The 20,582-nt window shown below is 50.0% G+C and overlaps 1 protein-coding gene across 1 annotated transcript in view; it reads left to right on the top strand.

Annotated features, from left to right (window-relative positions):
* Tmco4 (transmembrane and coiled-coil domains 4) overlaps positions 1 to 20,582 on the top strand; it is an 87,123-nt gene that overhangs the window by 52,488 nt on the left and 14,053 nt on the right. Inside the window, exon 14 of the mRNA XM_005394664.2 lies at positions 17,808 to 17,925. Within this exon, the coding sequence (XP_005394721.1) occupies positions 17,808 to 17,925 (118 nt within the window). The remainder of the gene's footprint in view (positions 1 to 17,807; positions 17,926 to 20,582) is intronic.

Here is a 20,582-nt window from a genome sequence, read left to right as displayed (position 1 = left end):
ACCACTGGAGCTGCTGAGATTCCCTACTCCCTGCTTGCATGATAGATTGATAATTTCTAATCATCCTCCTCATCACCTGGGCAGCCAGCCATTATTAGGCACCATTGCCACACACAGCTAAGCACCCCAAAATAATCCTCTGAGGGTTTGATTACCCCCATTTTACAGACAGGGGAACTGAGACTTACAGAGGTGAAGCGAGTAGCCCACTGTGACTGGACTAGTAAAGATGAAGCTGGATTTGGGTCTGCAGTGCTGACCCATGTGTTGATTGATAGCTTGAGCCCGAATCCTTATGGACCCTGGAGGTCATGAGGGGGCAGGAGGTGCAGGCTCAGTGGGGGCAGGACAATTTGCCTGGGCCGGTCCACGGGGAATTTTTGTTCACGTCCCTGAGATCCCCACCAATTCTCCTTCCTTTAGCCACACCCAGAGCTCCCCTCAGTGCAAGAAGGAAACTTGAGTTCAGGGCAACTCCTGCCTCCTTCCCAGCACCCACACCTCCACACCTAGTCTCATGTGCAGGGTGCCCCCCACAACCGAGGCTGTCTGTGGAGCTGCCCAGACACCCTCTTCAAACTGTCCCCGACCCTCCATGCAGAAAGGAGGCTCAGACTCCAGACGATTTAGGAAAAATAATCATTTTTGTTTTCTGGTCTCAGTGGCTTGGAACTCACTAGGTAGCTCAGGCTGGCCTCGAACTCATGCCCATTCTCCTGCCTCAGCCTCCCGAGTGCTGGGATTCCAGGCGTGCACCAGCATGCCTGGCTAAAAAATTGCTTCTTGCAAAAAAAACAAAAAAGGCAGAAACTAGTCAGATTGCTAAGGTCTGGGCTTTCTATACTAGAAACACTCCAGGTCGGGGCTGGGGATTTAGCTCAGTGGCAAAAGCGCCTGCTTGGCAAGCGCAAGGTCGTGAGTTCGGTTCCCGGTACCGGAGAAAAACCAGTGATTTGGACAGACTTTATCTCGGTTTAAATTACTGGAGAAAAACCAAAACACTGAAAAAAAAAAAAAAAAAAAAAAAAAGAAACACTCCAGGTACATACATGGGTTCTGCATCCTTTGATTCAAACAGCAGCAGACTGAAAATATTTAAGGAAAAAAACGTGTTCACTGAACATAGACAGACTTTTTCCCTGGCATTATCCCCTAATGTGTACAGTGCAGCAGCCATTTACTAAGCATTTACCTTCCCTCAGGTATTATAAGTATCTAGAGATGATTTTAAGTGCAAGGGAGATGGCACTGGCTAAATGCAAATACTTAACCATTCGATTTAAGGGACCTGAGGACTCTAAGATTTTAGTATTCACAGGGGTCCTGGAAGCAACCCTCATCCCATACCAAGGAGTGGTTGTACTTAAGGGAAAACGTGTGTGCGAGTGCACACACACACACACACACGCACGCACACACATGCACAAACACACACAGTTCCAAAGTTGCTGAGTTTCCATTAGTCTGTTTTTTGGGCTTTTTTTGTCTTTTTGAGACAGGGTCTCACTATGCAGTTCAGGCTGGCCTTGAGCTCACTTTGTAGCTGAGGCTGGCCTCAAACTCACAATGATCCTCCTGCCTCAGCCTCCCAAGTGCTGGGATTACATGCGTGCACCACCACACCTGGCCTCATTAGTCTGTTCTTGATGAAAAGCCAGCCATTTTCTCAAGTCACTAAGCCACCCAGGGCCCCAGGCGCCCTGGCCATCCACGTTCCAAATGCTGGGGACAGCATGGCTCTCCCCAGAGAGTCAGTAGCTTATGGAAAGTGCTCGCTTACTTGGGGAACTAAACGGACACAGTGACCCTGCTACTTCCGCTTTCTCACTGGGGGCAGAGTGCAGGTTTGTTTTGTTTTTGCTGTGCTTGGTCACAGTGGGGTGGGACGTACACACTGAGGCTGATGGCAGTGATTTTACTAACTCCAGTCTTCAACCGCATCTTTGTGAGGCATTATTCAGCCAGTTTTATAGAACTGCAGGCCAGGGACTGAGACTTAGCCACAGAGATCTGCCCAAAGTCAGCGCGGGTGGTAGCAGAGCATGCTGTCCCCTTGGCTTGAGTCATCGCCCTGTGTCCAGCCACCTGCTTCCCTGTCCCCGGCACCTCCCGCACCTTGGTTGCCACCTCTCCGTGCTGGGTTATGAAGCATTGCTCTGGGTTTGGTCTCTGTGCTAGAGAGTGGTCAACATCAGGGCAGGCCCAGACTGTGTTGTCACCTCTGTGTCACCAGCTCCCGGTTTGGGCCTTACACACAGGAGGTGCCAGGACATGTCAGGAGCTGGTTTATCAATGAGACTCAAAGATGGCCAAGAAGCTGCTGCAGGCGCTGCCTGCAGACGATGATGCCCGGGGCCTTGGGAGTCGGGGGATATAAGTTGCCTAGGCCTAGGGGACACCACAGCCCACAAGACCCGAGCCAGCTGCTTTACCTATTGTCCAAGCCTCCCAGTGAGGCTGATGCGCCACTCAAGCGCAGGACTTATCATGCACCTGCCAAATGGTGCCCTTGGGCAGGAAATGAATATGGCCAGGATTCCCCTCGCCCTCCGGCAATGGTCCATGTCCCGGTCAACCCTGAATTTGCTTTGGGAGTGACCGACCCTGCAGGTGGCAGGGGTGGCTTAATGGTGCCTGCTGCCAGAAAGAAGCACCATCTGGGTACTTGCAGAGAGACTCCCGGCCCCAGATCACAATGGAATGTTCATCTTTTTCGATGTATTTGCTTTAAAAAAGATTGCAAAAATTGAACAGTTGGAAAGGGAACTCAATTCAAACTGACTCATCCTAGCTGGCTTAGCCAGGAAATGGTCACATGAACTAAGGAATCAACTGCTGCTTCATTTGATTTATGCATTTATTCTCCTCTTCATTCCAAGAGGATTTAAAGGGAATTAATTGAAAGCATTGCATATTGTCTCACCCAGTGCCCCTGCCCGTGCACTTGGGAAGGAAGACATCAGCAGCTGAGCCAGCGCTCCTGTGGGTGAACTCGCTCGGCACCTGAAAGCTGCAGGGCCTGCTCCATCTCGGCACTGGGGTTTGCCCATTCTGCCAACCCTAGCTCCCATCCCTCCCCACTGTGAGCTGGCTCCTCTGGACCACTTTCCCTAGTGTTTTAGGATGCAAAGGAAAATGACTACCAGTTGAGATAACATAGACAAAGGAACACTGGACCGAGGGTCTCGAAACCTGAGTTCAAATCCAGACTCAGCGAGTTACTGACTGGGGCCCTTGGGCAAGCCACCTTGCCTTTGTGAGCCTCAGGCTAATTAGTAATACTGGGATGTTGATGCCTTTTGGAGTTATTCTGGGATTTTATAACTGCCCCTGTTGAACACTTACTACACACCAGGTGAGATGCTGAAAGTGTTGGCTATTTTCTCTCATTTAATATACAGCCCTAGCCTATGAGGAGGCTGGGGCAAGGACTGTGGCTTTTTAGTTCCTTTCTGTCACCAGCACCTGGCATGGACTTTGGCAAGCAGGAGGTGCAGTGATTTATGTATAGTAGCCTGGGATTCCATTTCAGCCTGCACTGCTGGCTTTCAGTGTGGCAGGTGCAACCACGCAGCACTCCCTCCCTGTCTCCATCTGGTTATCCAAGTAGATTTTCCCAGAGCTGAAATACTCAGTACCTCTGAACTCTCGAATACAGCAGTCACATCAGCTCTTGGGGTGGGGAGTGAGAGAGCAGGACGTTGGGGTCCCTGATTCCCTGCCTTAATCCAAACTAAAGGCTGATCAGTTCCCGCAGTCTCTCCCAGAATCCTGGCAGAGTCTCGGCTGACTTTCCCATTTGAAAGACATTTGCTTGCTCAAGGGGATGCAGACACCCTTGCTCTCAGCAGTCACCACCTGCTAAAAGATATCCAATCACACCCTGAGTGTGGGTCACCTTGATTGCACACACACACAAAAAAAAAAAACAAAGATGCAGGGTTTGCTTTGGCCTTGCCCCTGGGTCCTGGCCTCTGCCTGGTACCCACCAACCCACAGGAGGTAGTCTCCAGTTGACCCACTTCACCTTCCTCCCACAGGCGGGCCCCAGTGGCCAACTAAATAAGCCCACGTAGTTTTCAGGGCCTTAGGTCAGAGCTGGAAGAGCCCCCAGGAGGCTCCTTCTTTTTAGAGATGAAGAAAAGGGACCAGGAGACTGTGTGCTCTGAGAGGCAGTTATGGCTGGTGTTGGAAGTTTGATGCCGTTATGACAGGGGAAGCCAGGCGTGTGCAAACCGTAGCCCTGGAAGTCACCCCCCTCCTCCCCACTGGGTCCCCAAGAGAAATGAACACGCAAGCTCCAGCTCCATGATGACCGGAGTACCTTGCACTCTAACACCACCTGGACTCACCTGCTAACCCCCAAAGGATGGAAGGAGCCATGCCAGACCCATGGCAGGCTCAGACCCCAAAGGCTGCACTCCTAATAGGCCAGTGTCACAGAAGAAAAAAGGAAAGGGAGAGGAAGATAGGGACGGCATCATCCCCCATGTGAGATGAATCCAAGGCCTTGTGTGTCTGCTTTACTACCAAGTTGCATCCCCAGCCCTGGGTGGGAGAGAAGGTGGCACTGCCTGCCCCAAACAACTTGGCAAGCACAGGTGAGGACCAGAGCCATCATCTGGCTTCCCTTTGCATGGCGACCTGGGATCTAGCACATGTGGCCCTTCAGTCAGCTAATACACCCTCTTACCTTAGCGCATGGCCTGGGACAAAAATGGACAGAGAGATGCCCAGGCATGAAAGGAGGTAAGGCTGAGATTTCTCATGTCCCTGCAGCTGTGACTGCAGGAACCCAGGTTGCCTGGAGTGGGGAGTCCTTCCTGAAAGAGCTCCCAGGGTTCTCTATTCTAGAACCTGATCTCCCTACCCTGCCTTAAGACCTGATCTAGCCATTTGTGGACATGCTTCCTGCTCTGAACTGCAAAGTGTGTGCACGATGAGGAGTTAGATGAAAAATCTGCTCATAATTACTCAGAAAACCTCAGCTCCCCATGCCACAGGTCAACATTATAGACTTACCAGGCGTGGTGGTGCATACCTGTAATCCCAGCACTTGGGAGGCTGAGGCACGAGGATCACCATGAGTTTGAGGCCAGCCTAGGCTACCTAGTGAGTTTGAGGCCAGCCTGGACTATATGGCAAGACCCTGTCTCAAAAAAACAAAACAAAAACAAACAACAACAAAAAAATCATGGACTCAGGCCAGAAAGTCCATGTTCAAAGCCTGAGTCCTCCATTTATAACCATGTAAGTTCCATGAGTTTTCAAGCCTTCCTCATTAGCAAAATAGATCAGGTGACACTTGCTTCATAAAGATAAGTAAAATGGCACAAATATAAAGCATCTGGCACGTCGTAATGCTCAGTGATTGGCTGAATCATTGTGCAGGAGGTGGGCTGCAGTCCTGAGAGCGCTGGAACACTGTAAACAGTTTAATCACAGTTGGATGGTCCAGAGGGCACATCAGCATCATGTTGGGCCCAGTCCTGTTCGGCAGACCTTGGTTCATTCTTCCATCTCATGAAGAGCAGAGATTATAACTCAAGGTTACACAGGACATTTGAAGTCATCTGGTTCAAACCAGCACACTCTACAGGATCCTTTGACATTGTCCCTCAGAGGTGTCCACTCACCTCTGCTTAGTTGCTTCTAGTGACAGGAATCTTACTACTCTGCTGTGGGTAAGAGTTAGGAATTTAGTGGAGAATCAATCACTTTTAGAGTGTGGGGCATCAGGAACTACCGTAGTGGTTCTCAAGGCTACAGATGTATCCCTGCTTTGTACTTAACAACAAACTCTAGGTTTGGGTCCCTGTCTGTCACTCTAGCATGGGATATCCCTGTGTGAATTCTGACCTTCTGGGTCTCTAGTATATTCTTCATCACTCTTTATTTCTTCCATCTTTTGTTACCTGAGGCATCCACTTATTTATATATGCAAAGCCTTCTCCAAAGGATCTGCAGGATGTTTAGGAAGTACAGCCATGGGAGCAACAGCTTATGGATAAATGCAAAGTATCAGGGCCAGGAAAAAAAAAATCTGCGTACACAGGAGATGTGGCCCGATTGGCAAGAGCCTATGTAAAGGAGCCAGGCCTGGATCTGAATTCCAGTTATGTCTCTTCCTAGCTGAGCAACAGATGCGATGTACGTAGTCTCTAGGGCCCAGTCTCCTTTTCTGAGAACGGGTTCTAGTAATACTTCCTTTATAAGACCATTAAAAGGACTAAGTGGGGTTGTATACATAAAACACTTGCCAAAATAACTGGCAAGTGTAGGCAATCTGTAGCAACTATTTTGATTACTGTTGTTATTGTAGTATGTTTCTTGATGGTTATCCAGTGCTATAAATGAGCTGTGAATTAAGCCAGTAGCTTTCTAGCAAATCAAAGCAAAAACAAAAGCTGAGCATAGTGGTGTATACTTATATCCCAGTCCTCTGGGAGGCTGAGGCAAGAAGATAGAAACTTCAGGCCCACACTGGGCAACTTAAAGACTTAGTGGACCCTGTCTCAAAATAAAAAATCAAAGACTGAGATGGAGCTCAGGACACAGCCTTGGGTTCAATCCCCAGTACCTACAACAACAAAAAAAAACAAGTCAAATAAACGCACATTTCTTATGCCCATGAAGGTACATGAAGATGCCAGCTCCACAGGAAGCCAGGCCTCCCTTTAACCTGGCTTGCTCTGCCTGTGAGTTACACCCTTTCCTTTTAGGGCCTCAACACTCAAATGGTTCCACCGTCTCTGCCTTTGGCAAGCTAGAGAGGTTGGGTGCGAGGAGGATGTCATGGTTGGGAATGATCTCTGCAAGCTGCCTGACTGTATAGAAATATTTCAGGGACGCTGCTGCAGGGACTTTCTGCCAGCAGTTTTGGCTTCGACTATGGTAAACACCAGGGCATTTGGAAAACTCAGTTAGGCAACAGGTCTCAAGTTGGATTTTTATTTGGGTGGTTTTACATTTTGCAACTAAGCAGCTGTGGAAGATAAGACCGCATGGGACGGTTGTGTATGAATCTCAGGCTCAGAGAGCCATGGAGGTGTGGGGTTAACAAGGCCTGCCACATTCCTCTGCCCAAGTTCAATAGAGAATGCCCGCTCATCTCCAAATACAAACCATGCACCAAGGAGAAGAGAGCTGGTGTGTATTGAGCGCCTATGGTGTACCTGTGGAAGCAGAGCCACCTTGATCATTTTTCCTAGTCACCTTGAAAATGTAGGCTTGTTTGGTTTAGTTTGGTTTGGTTTGGTTTGGTTTGAGACAGGACCTCACTGTGTAGTTCAGGCTGGCCTCAAACTCACTGTGTTGCCCAGGCTGGCCTCAAATTCACACATCTCCTCCTGCCTCAGCCTCCCAAATGCTGGAATTACAGGTGTGGGCCACCAAGCCTGGCTTGCACTTTTATTTTTAAAGTTGCAGAACCTGAGCTCAGGGAGCTTAAGTGACTCATCTAAGAGCACACAGCCTGCAATTAGCAAACCTGGGGTTCTAATCCCAGTGTGTCTTGAGTGCCTATTAATTGCTCCTTTGTGCTGCCTCTTGTGACAAGCTTGCTGCCCTTAAAAGCTTATAACCTTTAAGAAAATAAGATATCAACCTTAAAGCAGGGAAGTAATGGTACCAAACACTACATCCGGGGTCTAGACACTAGGGGCTATGGTGATTCAGTTGAAGGAGCCTCTCCCTCCAGAGCTTAGGGAAGGCTGTGGGAGAGGGGCAGGTCTTCCAAACAGGACGACCATGACAGATTGTAAGCAAGGCAGGCCTTAGGGCCTGGGACTGGCAGTGCAGGTTGGAGAGATGAACAGGATCAGAATTCAGGGCTTGCCTTGAGTTTTCAGGAGTAGCATATTCACAGGATGGATGTAATTATCTGTCAGTCAGCAAACTGCTCCTGAGGAACCTGCCAGGTCCCAGAACTGCATAGGGCACTGAGGGGACATGATCTGATCACTTCATTCCACCAGGTGAGACCTCAGTACCCAGGCCCTAAACACCATCGGGGATGGGCTGCACAGATGCTCCTTCAATTTGCCAGCAAGAGGATTGCATGCCTCTTGCTGGCCTGGCCCTCTGCTTGAAGGATCTTGCTGGCCTGGCCCTCTGCTTGATCCTCACAGCCAGCTGGGAGGGAGTCCTGTACTGTTGTCTCTGTTTAACAGGCTGATATCCCAGATTTGTTCATGGTCACACAGCCTTGTGAGTGACAGAGCCAAGGCAAGGCCCCATACCTGCCTGACACCCACATCAGGGTGCTTCCTACCACCCCCTAGAGACCCCTAACCTGAGGTACCTGCTGGCCCAAGCAGGCAGCTAGCAGGCGGCAAGGCCCAGGCAGGAGTTCCGCTCTCACGACTCCATCCAGGGACCCAGGAAGGGCTGTGCTGGGGGAGTGATCAGCCCACCTTTGCAGCGTGGTCCCTCCTAAAGCACCTACGGTCCCGCCCTGCCCTGGAGACACCTGGGCACTTGTGTCTCCACAGCACCACCTTGCCGTGGCTCTAGGAGGGCTTAGAACCCACTTCCTGTGACCCTGGCTCCTCCATGCCCAGCTCCTAGAAGGCACTCGCTGGGAAGGAACTTCTGACTCCCTTCCACCCAGAGCTTGTGCAGAACTCGGCAGCTGCTCCTAATTCCTGAGAAATGTCTGTGCTACCTGTGTCATCTTTCATTTTTCCATTTTGCTACATAAGCATTTATTAGGCACCAAAGACACAGAGGGGAAAGAGTTCCTATTTACTAAGTACCTGCTATGACAGATGTTTCCGGACATCACCCCTTGGAACCTTCCCAGCCGTCTGAAAGTTCAGAGTTCATGGGGCATTCTCCTGATGAGGTGAGAGGCTGCCCTCTGGCCACTGCCAGCACAGTGGCAGCGCAAAGCTGCCCATGGAGCCCTGCCTTCCTGGTGTCAAAGCCGACCCTCTGCCTGTCTCAGTATGGCTGGGCATCCCGGCAGCAGCCGCCCAAAACATGTTTTTTTTTCATTATCCTCCCCACCTCAAGATAAAAGTCAAGAGAAAATAGTCTCCACAAAGATTCTCTTATAAGAAAAACAAAGGAATAAAAATCAAATCCCATTAGTGACATCACCTTTTTTTCAGTGACCAAATGTATACAAAATCAGGGGGTCATGTGGCCTTTTTTTACAGATGGACAACGTTTTGAGAATCCTACTGCATCCCAGAAATAACTGGGAGGTCCCCGCCCTGTGGCTGACCCAGGTGTGGAAGCCAGTGGTAGAGAGGAGGAAAGGGCAGGGCCACGTTTATGATGGGACTCTTTTTCCTGGGCTTACAGGGAGTCCCCAGTCACTGATGACCCTAGCGGGGACCTGAGCCTCGGCTATGGAGTTTTGTGGACACATGCGTATGTTCCCAGGGACATTTAAAAAGATCCAGGCAGCTGGTAGATCTCAGCCAGTCCCCTACCTGGAACCCCACAGCTGGCAGGTTTGTGCGAGGAGCTGGCAGGTTTGGCATTAACACTTAGTTCCACCAATTGCCCTGTCACCAGCCACCAGGGTATCATTCCTTGCAGAAATGAAATAAAGACTTCACAGTCTGCTCTCAGGCATAGTGGCACAGAGCTGTAGTTTCAGTTACTCAGGAGGCTGAGGCAGGAGGATCCTGCCCAAGAGTTTGAGGCCAATCTGGGCAACACAGTGAGATCTTGTCTCAAAAAAAAAAAAGGAAGGAAGTTGTAACATTTGGGAGGGGTAAGGAAACCAAACGCAGGAAATCTATTTTCCAGTTAAATTAAGTACGTTATGGTTGAAATAGGACCACCTTGCAACCTAGAAGAGGTATCAGGAAGTGAACCTGATGCTCCAGCCCCAAGAACATCAAAAGATGAGTGGACTTGGACTTGCTAGGCCATAGCCAATGCATCGGACTGCAGGCAGCTGTGACCTTTAGCAGGACCATAACTTCTGTGGGTCTAACACAGACCCTTTCATAGAGCTCTGCGGTTTGTGTCATTTCTACTTACCAGGGATGCCTGTTCAATATATTTATATCAACCTCACCGTCTCTACTTAGATTTATTTTCAAAGGAAACCTTTCCTGAAATGGAAACTCTGTATTGTGTGTCACATGGAAAAGGAATAGTCAAAAAAAATTATAAAATGATACATTAAAAATAAAACCATGCTGGGGCTGAGGTGTAGCTCAGCGGTAAAGTACATCCTCAGCATATGCAAGCCCGCAGGTTCAATCCCTAGCCATAAATAAAGACTGTGAAAATCTAGCTTGATACTGTCACCAGGCAAAGGATCTCAGCCTGAGCTGCTTCTCCTTCCTTTTTTTTTTTTTTTTTAATGTTTTTATTGTTCTATTTTTTAATTTTCATACCACTGCAGACCCAATACTCGACTGAACCTGGGGCTTTGTGCACGCAAGGCATGTGCTATACCACCAAGCTACACCCCAGCCTTTATAGTCTTTATTTTGAAACAGGGTCTCACTAAGCTGCACAGGCTGGCCTCACACTTGAGCTCCTCTTGTCTTAGCCGCCTGAGTAGCTAGGATTACAGATATGTGCCACTACACCCAGCTGTCTTCCCTTTTCTTAAAAAAGGAAGAGGACTAGGGCTATCAGTGGTAGAGGGAGAGTGCTTGCTATACATAGAAGGTCACGGGTTTGACTCCCAGCACTGCCAAATAAATAAACAAATAAAGATATATTTGATCACAAGGGGAAGTGGAACAGGAGAATGAGAGAGAAAAGACACTTGCTGTATGACTTTGGACAAATTACTGTCTCTCTGAGCTTTCCCACCAAAACACAGAAGTAGTCATGCTTTCTTACCATCCAGGATCATTGTAAGGAGTAAATGGAATAACAGGTGCAGAAAGCTGGGGGCTGCGGATTTAGCTCAGTGGCACAGCACCTGCCTGGCAAGTGCAAGGTCATGAGTTCAATTCCCGGTACCGGAAAAAAACAAAAAAAAGAAAGCAATTAGTCCTGAGCCTATCCTAAACGAAGCTATGATCCTGGAGGAGAGGAGGAGGAGGAAGCGAATTAAGGAAGAGAATTCCCATGCTAGAGCTATGGCTCAGTGCTAGAGCCCTCCTTGCCTAGTATGTGTGAGCCCCTGGGTTCCACCCTCAGCACTGCCAAAAATAAAAATAAAGAAAAAGTGAAGAAGAGAGAAAGAGAATTTCAGAATCTTGTTTTAAAACAAGCAAACCCGAAAATCCTTTGCAGCAAAATATTCCTCTCCCATTCATTCCTTGCCCCTGAAGCTGGGCTATCCTTCCTGGCCCTGATGTTTACAAAATGAAACCGAGGTGTGAGAGTCCGTCAGGGCTCACATGTACGTCTGCACATCCTGACCCTTGAGTCTCAAAACTCCCACGTGGTTGAAAATTATGTCTGAGCTGTCACTCAACACCCGCTGAAATGCACAAGACCGTCGCCTGGTCAGCTGGCTCTTTCATCTCCCTGATAGCAGGCATCATGTTTGATGAGATTTATTTCCCTTCCATGGAATTGCATCCACCAGTTGCTTTATCCTCGGACAAACCCAATTTGGATCCTTTAGGGGGAGAGCAAGCAGAGGTCAGGCAGAACTGATTAATTTCCAGGGTCCGAGGGTGCGGTAATAGCCTTATCACTTTGCAAGGCCAAATGAAAGAGGCAGGAATCAAAAAGGAGAAATGAAGGCTTAGTCATTCCCTTAAAGCATTCACCCCAAATCCTGATAATACATCCAAACGGGCTCCTCTAAGCGATTCTTCCCGGTGTGACCCTCCTTCCTGTAGGGGAGGCCCCCGGGAGGTTCAGTCAAAGCCCCTGTCTCTTTTCTCGGTCTCTCTCCCTTTTGTGGCTTCTCCCTGCGTTTATGATGTGCATGTGTGTGTATCTTTGCAATGGATCCCATTTGTGTTAGACTGTCTGCGTCTCATTTCCTTCAAGCGCTGTCTGGTGGACCCGCAGTCAGGAGATAATTCCCTCCTTCGTTTCCCACCTTATCACTCACCGCACACGCAAACCCTGCCAGGAGGGAGAAAATCCGTCCATTTTGCTTCTTGAACTTGAGACGCTTTGGTCTTTGCAGCCAGGAGAATCTCATTATCGACAACGTGATGGGCATGTGGGATGCGGGCCGCTGCCTCGCCAGCCGTTTGATGCAGTTTCTAGGAAGCGCTGCATGGCAGGTTTGCCTCCGTTTAAGGAAGCTGTAGCAGAAGGATAGGCTGATGCGGGTTGGCCAGAGGTGTTTGTTCCCTTCTGCAAAGCGCTCCTCCCTGCACAGAAAGGTTCTCCGGGGTGCACTGTACAGAACAGGCCCCACTTGTTTAAGCAGGGCACATGCTTAAGAATGTTTGGGTTTGCAACAACTCAATTCATACAGTTTCCAAGAGCAGGGGTATAGCGGAAACTGACATTCACTGCTGTGAACAAGCAGTCCCTTTGCAGAACCCTCGGTGGGTTCTGCAAAGCTGCAATAATCCCCGGCTCGCTAGCGGAGCCGAGGGGCCAGAATGCCATCCCAGGAGTGTGGGGTGAACTCCCAAGGCATGCTCAGAGCAGTAAAAGTCATTATCTAAATCCTGATCAATAAAAAGAGAGGAGAAGACTTGTGCAACCGTAGGAAGATCCTTGGGGCTTCTGACCCGTATATTTAAAAATAGCAAAGATGGGCAAGGCTGTGTGATATGTTTCATTTTCCCATAATGAAACATTAACAACAGAACGAGTGGAAGAGGAAGTGTTTAACCATAGTTGCAGCTCTTCAGCTGCTCCCTGGTCACTCCCAGCATCCCCGCTCCCCACCACAGCTGAGCGCCCAAAACAGTCGCCACTGTTCACGGCCGGCCAGAAAGTAATATCAGTGGCCTGGCCTTCTTCAGAAACGACCTCCCATCTATGGCATTCTACATAGCTGCCACGTGGATGGTCTGCATAGCAAAATGAGCAGAGCAGGCACTGCCCGAGCTGCGTCTAGGCCCATCCTGCATGCACAACGGCCCTCTGGCCCTGGGACATAGGGAGCGTTGTCTTACAGGGTTAGCACGCCCGATGCAAAGATCTGAAATCCAAGCTGCTCCAAAACCCAGGATTTTTTAGGTGCCTACTTGATGCCACGAATGGGCAGTTCCACACCTGACTCAGTCAAAACGTAGGTGCATACAAGTATAAAGTTACCTTTGGTCCATGTGTATAAGGTATATATGAAACATAAGTGAATTTAGTGTTTAGACTTGGGTCCCATCCCTGGGATATCTCAACATGTATATGTAAATATTCCAAAATCAGAAGCCCTGCTGGCTCCAAGCATTTCACATAAGGGATCCTCAAACCTGCATCTCCATTTTACAAATAAGAAAGCAGAGGCTCCAAGTTCTTAAAGACCTGACCTCAGTTAATACAGTGGCACACCCAGGATTTAAATTCAGATTTCTCTTATGTCAGAGGTTAAGCCACTTCCACTGCGCTGGTGGTTCCCGGTCTTTCTGCGTGCAGGGCCCCTTCCCAATGGCAAGCGTTCTCAGACTACACGAGCAAGTAGTCGTACTACAGCTGACTGACTGATGGAGAAAATGTGGCTGGTGGAGCACTAACTGATGCAAAGCCCTGGGTTCCATCCCCAGCGCTGCAGGAGGGAGAGAGGGAGGAAAGGAAGAGGAGAGGGGGGAGGAGAGAGGAGGGAAGCAAAAAGATGTAACAGACATAAGTTACTCTGAATCCAGGGATTCTGTGACACCTAACAGCATATGCACACAGTCTCATGATATGCCATTATGAGACCTTAGAGGCATTTAACTGGCTGTCAGGTTGGTGTCCAGATGGCTTCTCGGGCCCTAGTGTCACTCTGGGTCACACACCAGCCAAGAGGCCAGGGGACCCTGAGCCTCCTCTTGGCGTGGGCTGGGCCTGCGTGGTGGAAGCCGCACTCTGCAGTGAGTGTCAGGTGCTCCCTGGGTGCTGCCCTGAGCCTCTGATTCTCAGTCTGAGGCTGGAGAGGAGGCTGGGACGGTGTTGGCTTTCAGGGCCATTCATTTCCTCGCCCTCTGAAGACTGCTGTATTTCAGAGGAGGGTCACTGCCCCCAGAACAGAGCTCTAGAAATGAGCAGCTGTGGGGCTGGGGATTTAGCTCAGTGGCACAGTGCCTGCCTGGCAAGTGCAAGGTCGTGAGTTCGATCCCCAGTACCAGAAAAAAAAAAAATGAGCAGCTGAAGCTCCGAGGATGGCGGTTAAATTCTTCACTTGCTTTTACCGGGGTTCAGAGACCACCCCCAGCCATAGCTGCCAGGAAGAACTTGTGCCAGGGGGTGAGAACAGCAGGAAAAGACCCCCACACACAGCTTGCATTTATTCTCAGCATGAAGGTTTCATACTATGGAGTCTTTCATTTCTTTCTTTCATTTCTTCATTCAATTCCACAAATGCTAATTGAGCATTTTCTTTCATTCATTCCACAAATGCTAATTGAGCACTAATCTCCATGCCGTGCACTGGGGATTCAGTGGTAAGCCCAAAGACGGTAATCTCAGCCCTGCGGAGCTTAACATTCACCTGTAAGACTTTCAAACAAGCAGCCATCAGATAGTGACCCGTGCAATAGAGAAAAGTAAAGCAGAGAAGGGGCTGGGGCACTCAGTAAGGGTGGGAAGTTGCCTTGAGCTGTCCTTGGGGGAGGGGCAGGGAAGCATGTGAATCGCAGGGCAGAGGTCTGGCATGCTCTGGGGCACCAAAGCCAGTGCAACCAGAGCAGAGTGAATGAGGGAAAGAGCTACAAAGTCATGCAGGGCTTCTGAGGCCATCGTAATGGCCTTAACTTCAACTCCATGAGAGGATTCAAGCACAGAGGTGACACGCTCCCTCTCCTCTATGGTGTAACTTACCACAAGATCTGCCCATTCTAAGTGCATAATTCAGTGATTTTTAGTAAATATACTGAGTTGTGTAACCATCACCACAACCCAATTTTAGTATCTTTCCATCACTCCAGGTCCATGGCTTGCATTGTAAATGGATTGCTCTGGATCCTGTGTCAAAGAATAAAATGAAGAGGTAAATGCATGGTGTTTCACATCTATAATCCCAGCACACTGGGAGGCTGAGGCAGGAAGATCAAACGTTGGAGCCCAGTCTGAGCACTTTAGTGAGATCCTGTCTCAAAATAGAAAATAAAAAAGGGCTCCAAAGGCCCTGAGCTTGATCTTCAGTGCTGGAGGAAAGAGGAGATAAGAGAGGGAGGAAAGAAGGCAGAGAGAGAGAGAAAGAGAGGGAGAGAGAGAGGAAAGTATTGGAAAGAAATGTGTTTCACTGAACATATGAAAGACAGGAACTTCAGAGGATGGAGGGGTAAAGGCAGGACTGATAAGCCTTTCTTTTTTTAACTCCCAGAGGTTTGACGCCTCCTTAATGCTAAAGTTATAACAGGATGAAAGCCTGCCAGCTCCAACGGTAAAAGCAGATGTTAATAAATCCAGAGAACTGTTTAAAAGATGGGAAATTCAGGCACAAAGGCTGCACGTGTCTCTGACTCCCAAACTTGAAGATGATCGTCACCACCCTCTTCTACATGAAAATCTGAATATTCATAAAGCCGTGGGCCAAGGTTAATAGCTTAAAAATTCACAAGAGGCAAAGCTGATGGCAGCGGGGTGAAAGCCAAATGTGTTTTAGCAAATGCTGCATCCCTATAGCAGAAATGCGGCCAGCTCTTCTATTAGTCAAGGGCATGATCCAGAAATCATCGGTCCCCTGGCAGGGGCCTGCCAGGCACGACCAGAGGGAGAGTTTTCGGTACATTGTCTAGGAGGCTGAAATCCTTGATATTATAAGGTTCAGGTCCAAGCAGTGGACTCAGATTTATTTTTTCCTTCCCAGCAGCTACTGTAGCAGTCAGTGTCGTCTCTTCCCAAGGCAGGTTTCCTTCCTCATCCTCCACTCCTGGACGTGTGGGAGCCGGGGCTCTGAGCCCCTGGCACAGTGCTCTCTGGGGTGGGTCTAAGGCGGTTCCTGCTGACTTCTCTTAGCCAACACCTGTACGTGGCCGAGAGTCTGCCCCGTGGTCTTTCTCCGAGTTCACAACCGTGCAGCCAGCAAACCCCCCTCACCCAGTAGCTAAGCTGGCAGCGTTCTGAGGATGAACGGGAAGGCAGCTGCCCGCCAGCCTCAGAGAAGGGAAAATGCATTTCCAGCTCACCACCTGCCCTGGCTTCGTTTGCCTGCTTGCTGGACTGCGAAGCTCAGTTCAGGGTCACTGGTTTTTTTGGAGGTGGGAGGAGGTGGTTCCAGTCTTTTTGTGTCTCTCTGGGCAGTTGCTCAAGAATTTGCCTGTTACCACCGCTGACCACAAGGAGGCCCAGCCCTCCCACTGCGGCACCAGGGCTGAACCGCAGCTCTCTAGTGAGCCAGATTCCACAGGGCAGAGAGGGCTCCTGACCCCAGAGAGAGCTGCTGGCCCGGTGGTTCCCCAGGATCCACCCCGTTTGCGATCAGTGAGCAGCCATGACCCACGTGTGATCGCTGTGCTTCTGGTTACTGCAACAGCAGAGAGATTGGCCCCAGGGACCCGGCAGCTCTCCGTGTAGCCTGGCGTGGCCTTAGCTTGATCGTCGCTGGCTGCGTGGCCTGGGGCAAGCCCCATTCCCTCTCCGAGTCTGATTCCTCATCTGCCAAGAGAAGTGGCTGCCACTGCAGCCATCTTGATCTCTCAGGGCCCTGTCGATCTTGCCAGCAACATAACCACCCGAAACCCCTCCCAGGGAGGGGGCTCTGAGCCCAGACTGCCATCAGACTGGAGGATTAAGCTGTCTACCAGAGCATCATCTCCCTGGGAGCAAAAGGAGTGAGGTCAGTTCTGTGCCATCAACACTTCTAACCTCACAGCCAGGCAGCCCTCAGAGAGCTTGGCTCTTCTGGGGCTCCCAAACTCATGCACCTGGAACCTTTCATTCAAAAAGTCTGGCCTGGAAGCCCAGGAGATAGCAGCACTCTGGTCAGAAAGTGGGGCCCAGAGAGAGGAAGCCACCGCATGTCACTGCAAAGGAGCAGGCAGAGCCAGGCGAAACTGTCACCACGACGCATTCTCCAGGGACCAGCTGCGTGTGCCACTCCTCCGGATGTGCAGGACCTAGGATTCCAAAGGAAGCACAGGGCAGGGCAGGGGCTTGCTGACTTCCACTGTGTGTTCCCTACGCCGGCTTCTTCCCTGCACTGTGACCTAATCCTCATAGACCCCCAGGCCCAGGATCTTTATCACTGTCCTCTTTTAGGCACGGAGAAGTTAAGTGATTTGGCTCAAGTGACAGGGCTCAGAAGTGGCAAAGCTGGGAGTTTAACCCAGTGCCAGAGTCCATTCACTGGGTGGACAGCAGTGGAGCTGCTTGACATTCGCTCATCCCTCTGGCTCCTTCTTGGTGTCTCTGGAGGAGGACAGCCCGTCCACATGCACAGCGGGTGTGAGCTTCAGGGATGGGGAGAGGAGACCTCTCAAGACCTGTGGTCTTGCAGGTTTCTCTTAACCCTGCACTGGTGGCCATGATGCTCTGCCAGAACAGATCAGACACAAGAGGGCTTGACCCAGGGCCCAGATGCAGTAAGCAAAAGCTCCATTACTGAGCATGCATGTGTGAGTTTGCATGTGTGTGTGCACTTGCACAGGTGTGTCCATGTACACAGGCGTGTGTGTGCGTGTGCGCGTGTGTGTGTGTGTGTGAGTGAGTGAAGCGTGTGTGTGTGAGTGAGTGAATTCCTCTTCCTCACTGCTGATGGAGCATCCCTCCTAGCACCCATGGCAGCCAGGGACACTGATGGCCTTTTCGGGGTCTCTCTCCAGGTTGTCAAGGGATCATCGAGGACGTGGTGCTGCTGGGTGCGCCAGTAGAAGGAGACCCCAAGCACTGGGAGCCGTTCCGGAAGGTGGTGTCTGGGAGGATCGTCAATGGCTACTCCAGGTCTGTCCTCGCGTGTGCCAGTGGGCCACCACCCAGTGTGCCGGGCCCTGTGTTGGCAGTGAGTGTCTGAGGCCTATCCTGGAAGACCCCAGGAGCCGGCAGGCACTGGTGTGTCAGGAGCAGGGCAGGACTGCGTGTTCTGATGTGGGAAGCGCCCACCCCCACAGGATGGCGGACAACAGGGGGAGCACCCTAAAGAGGATGTCCCTGTGTCAGGCCTGAGGCCTCTTGCAGGTTGAGAGGACAGGCTGGGGTGGCTCAGCGCGATTGGGGCTGGGGGAAGAGGGGACACGAGGCATGCGTACGGTGCCCCAAACTCGAGGTCTGAGGGTGACACTGACAGCTCTGGGGTTCGCTGCTGACAGTGGAGGAGGGGTGGCCAAGCTGTCAGAGCACTGGGCCAGGGCAGCAGGACAGGTGGCTGCCACAAGGGGCAGCCAGTAGCCAGCCGGTGGGACAAGAGGGGGAGAAAGAGGGGGAGGCCTGCCAGCCACAGGGCTGGAAAGGAAGCAGCCCTCCTTTGGGGTCTGAGAAGGATGACTTGAGGGGACCCCCAGACTGTCACAGTGCGATGTTCCCCCGGATGGTGGGAGCAGAGGGAAGATGACACCCACCCCAGAGCTCCCAGGGGATTGGCCTGAGAGATGTGCTTTCTGCACGGCCTCTGGGTGAAGCCAAGAGCAGGTGACAGTTTAAAAGCGCATGACTCCAAGCCACACATGCCTGGGTTCTGTGGCTGCCCTCAGTGGCTTCTTTAGTAAAAGAGAGATAACAGTGACAAGTCCCCTGAGGGTGACAGCAGCGGCTGAACAGTTCTCAAAGGGGCGCATAGTAGGTCCATAAATGACAGGCCGTGTTAGTGTCTATGATTATTTATTTTATCATCATCATCCAGCACTGGGAATAATCATCCAGCGAACTCCTAGTGAGCACCAGCCTCATGCCAGACGCCATGGTGGGGACAGAGCAGGGAAGGAGACCCCACCCCGTCTTATGAAACCTGGCATCCAGCGGGAATGACAGGCGGGGACTCAGGCTACCCCAGACGGGCACACAGAAGCTTGTCGGTGACACCAAAACCCAAGAGGCTCTGGAAACGGCAACCTGTTTTTCTAAGTATAATGCAGACTCATTCAGTGACAGACATACCCAGAACAGATGAAACCATGGGCTCATGGGCTGGGTGCCCAGAGGCCACCCCAAACCTTGCAAGAATATTCTGTGATACCCAGGCCCCAGACCGGCTGACTTTGGTGAAATCCAAAACATGAATTCGGAAATACAATAGGTTCCCCAAGGAGCCCACATTTTGGGGTCATTGCCACAAAAGCACAGGATGCTGACCAGTCATTCTGAGAACGTGACGCTAAAGGATAATTTGGCTTTCAAGAAACAGTGGGGGTTGGGTGATTAGTGGCAGATTAGTGGCAGCAAAGCTTTTATGGGAAGTGACTGGCTCCATCGACACAACTTCAAAAATTACAATTAAAAAAACAATCAGGAAGCACTGAGCAAGGCTACGGAGCTGGCCTTGTCACCTTTTGGTGACAGCTGAAGCAGAGGGACAGACAGGGGAGGTCATTCGGCAGGCAAAGCACTAGGTCCCTGGTCCCGAGGAATTGATTTCAGGGTGGGAGAAGGAAGCTGCAGCCTGGGGTGAAGAGCACCTCAAAAGCGTTCAACAGGCCAGGCTCTCGGGTGCTCACCTGTAGTCCAAGCTACAGAAGCAGGAGAATGACCAATGCCAGGTCAATTTAGCAAGACCCTGTCTCAAAACAGAAAGTAGAAAAGTCTGGCGGTATAGCTTAGTGGTAGAGAGGCCCGGGTTCCACCCCCAGCACTGAAGGAAAAAGGAAAGAGAGCATCCAAAGAGCCAGATACCGTGGTGCACACCTGTAATCCCAGCACTTGGGAGGCTGAGGCAGGAGGATTATTTGTTTGAGGCCAGGAGTTCAAGACCAGCCTGACCAACAAAGCACTTTACAACATAGCTCAAAAAAAAAAAAATCCCACAACTATGCCCAAGGCCTTATGCCAGGCATGAGAATGCAAAGGCAAACAAGAGGAGAGGAGTTCACAGCCCCTGGAAAGGACACATATGGAAACACAGGTTTTTTTGTTTTTGTTTTTTTTTAAAGAATAAAAGAAGGATAACATAATAATAGGGGGCACTTAGCAAATTACAGACAAAATGGTAGGAAATTATCAATGGTTATCGTTTTACATATTATTGTCTACAAAATAGTTTCTCAGGAAAACAAATAGACAAATAATAGTGAGTTACAGACAAAAGAGGTAGGATATTATCAAGAGTTGTTGTACTATACTTTGGTATCTTCAAAGTGGCTTCTAAAGAAAATAAATGAAGCTATACATGAGTGACCTATTGAAAAATCATTAACTATTCTCAGTGGTTGTTGTAGGAAACACATAATAATAAACATACATCCATTTATGAAATAGGATAGGAACATTACAAACTTTACACAGTTATGGATAGATTAGTAGGAAAATATCAATGGCTGCTGTAATACGTGGTGGTATCTTCAGAGTGGTTTCTCAGGAAGACAGAGATATGCAAGAGGGACCTATTAAGTAGTTACAGCCTAAGGGTTGTCAAAAATAGCATATTACCTCCTCACCAGTGACTCCTTTCA

This window comes from Chinchilla lanigera, unplaced genomic scaffold (assembly GCF_000276665.1).
Source record: "Chinchilla lanigera isolate Chin_1 unplaced genomic scaffold, ChiLan1.0 scaffold00051, whole genome shotgun sequence".
Classification (NCBI taxonomy): Eukaryota; Metazoa; Chordata; class Mammalia; order Rodentia; family Chinchillidae; genus Chinchilla; species Chinchilla lanigera.
The sequence above is the reverse complement of the archived record's forward strand: the minus strand, read 5'-3'. Positions and strand labels throughout refer to the sequence as shown.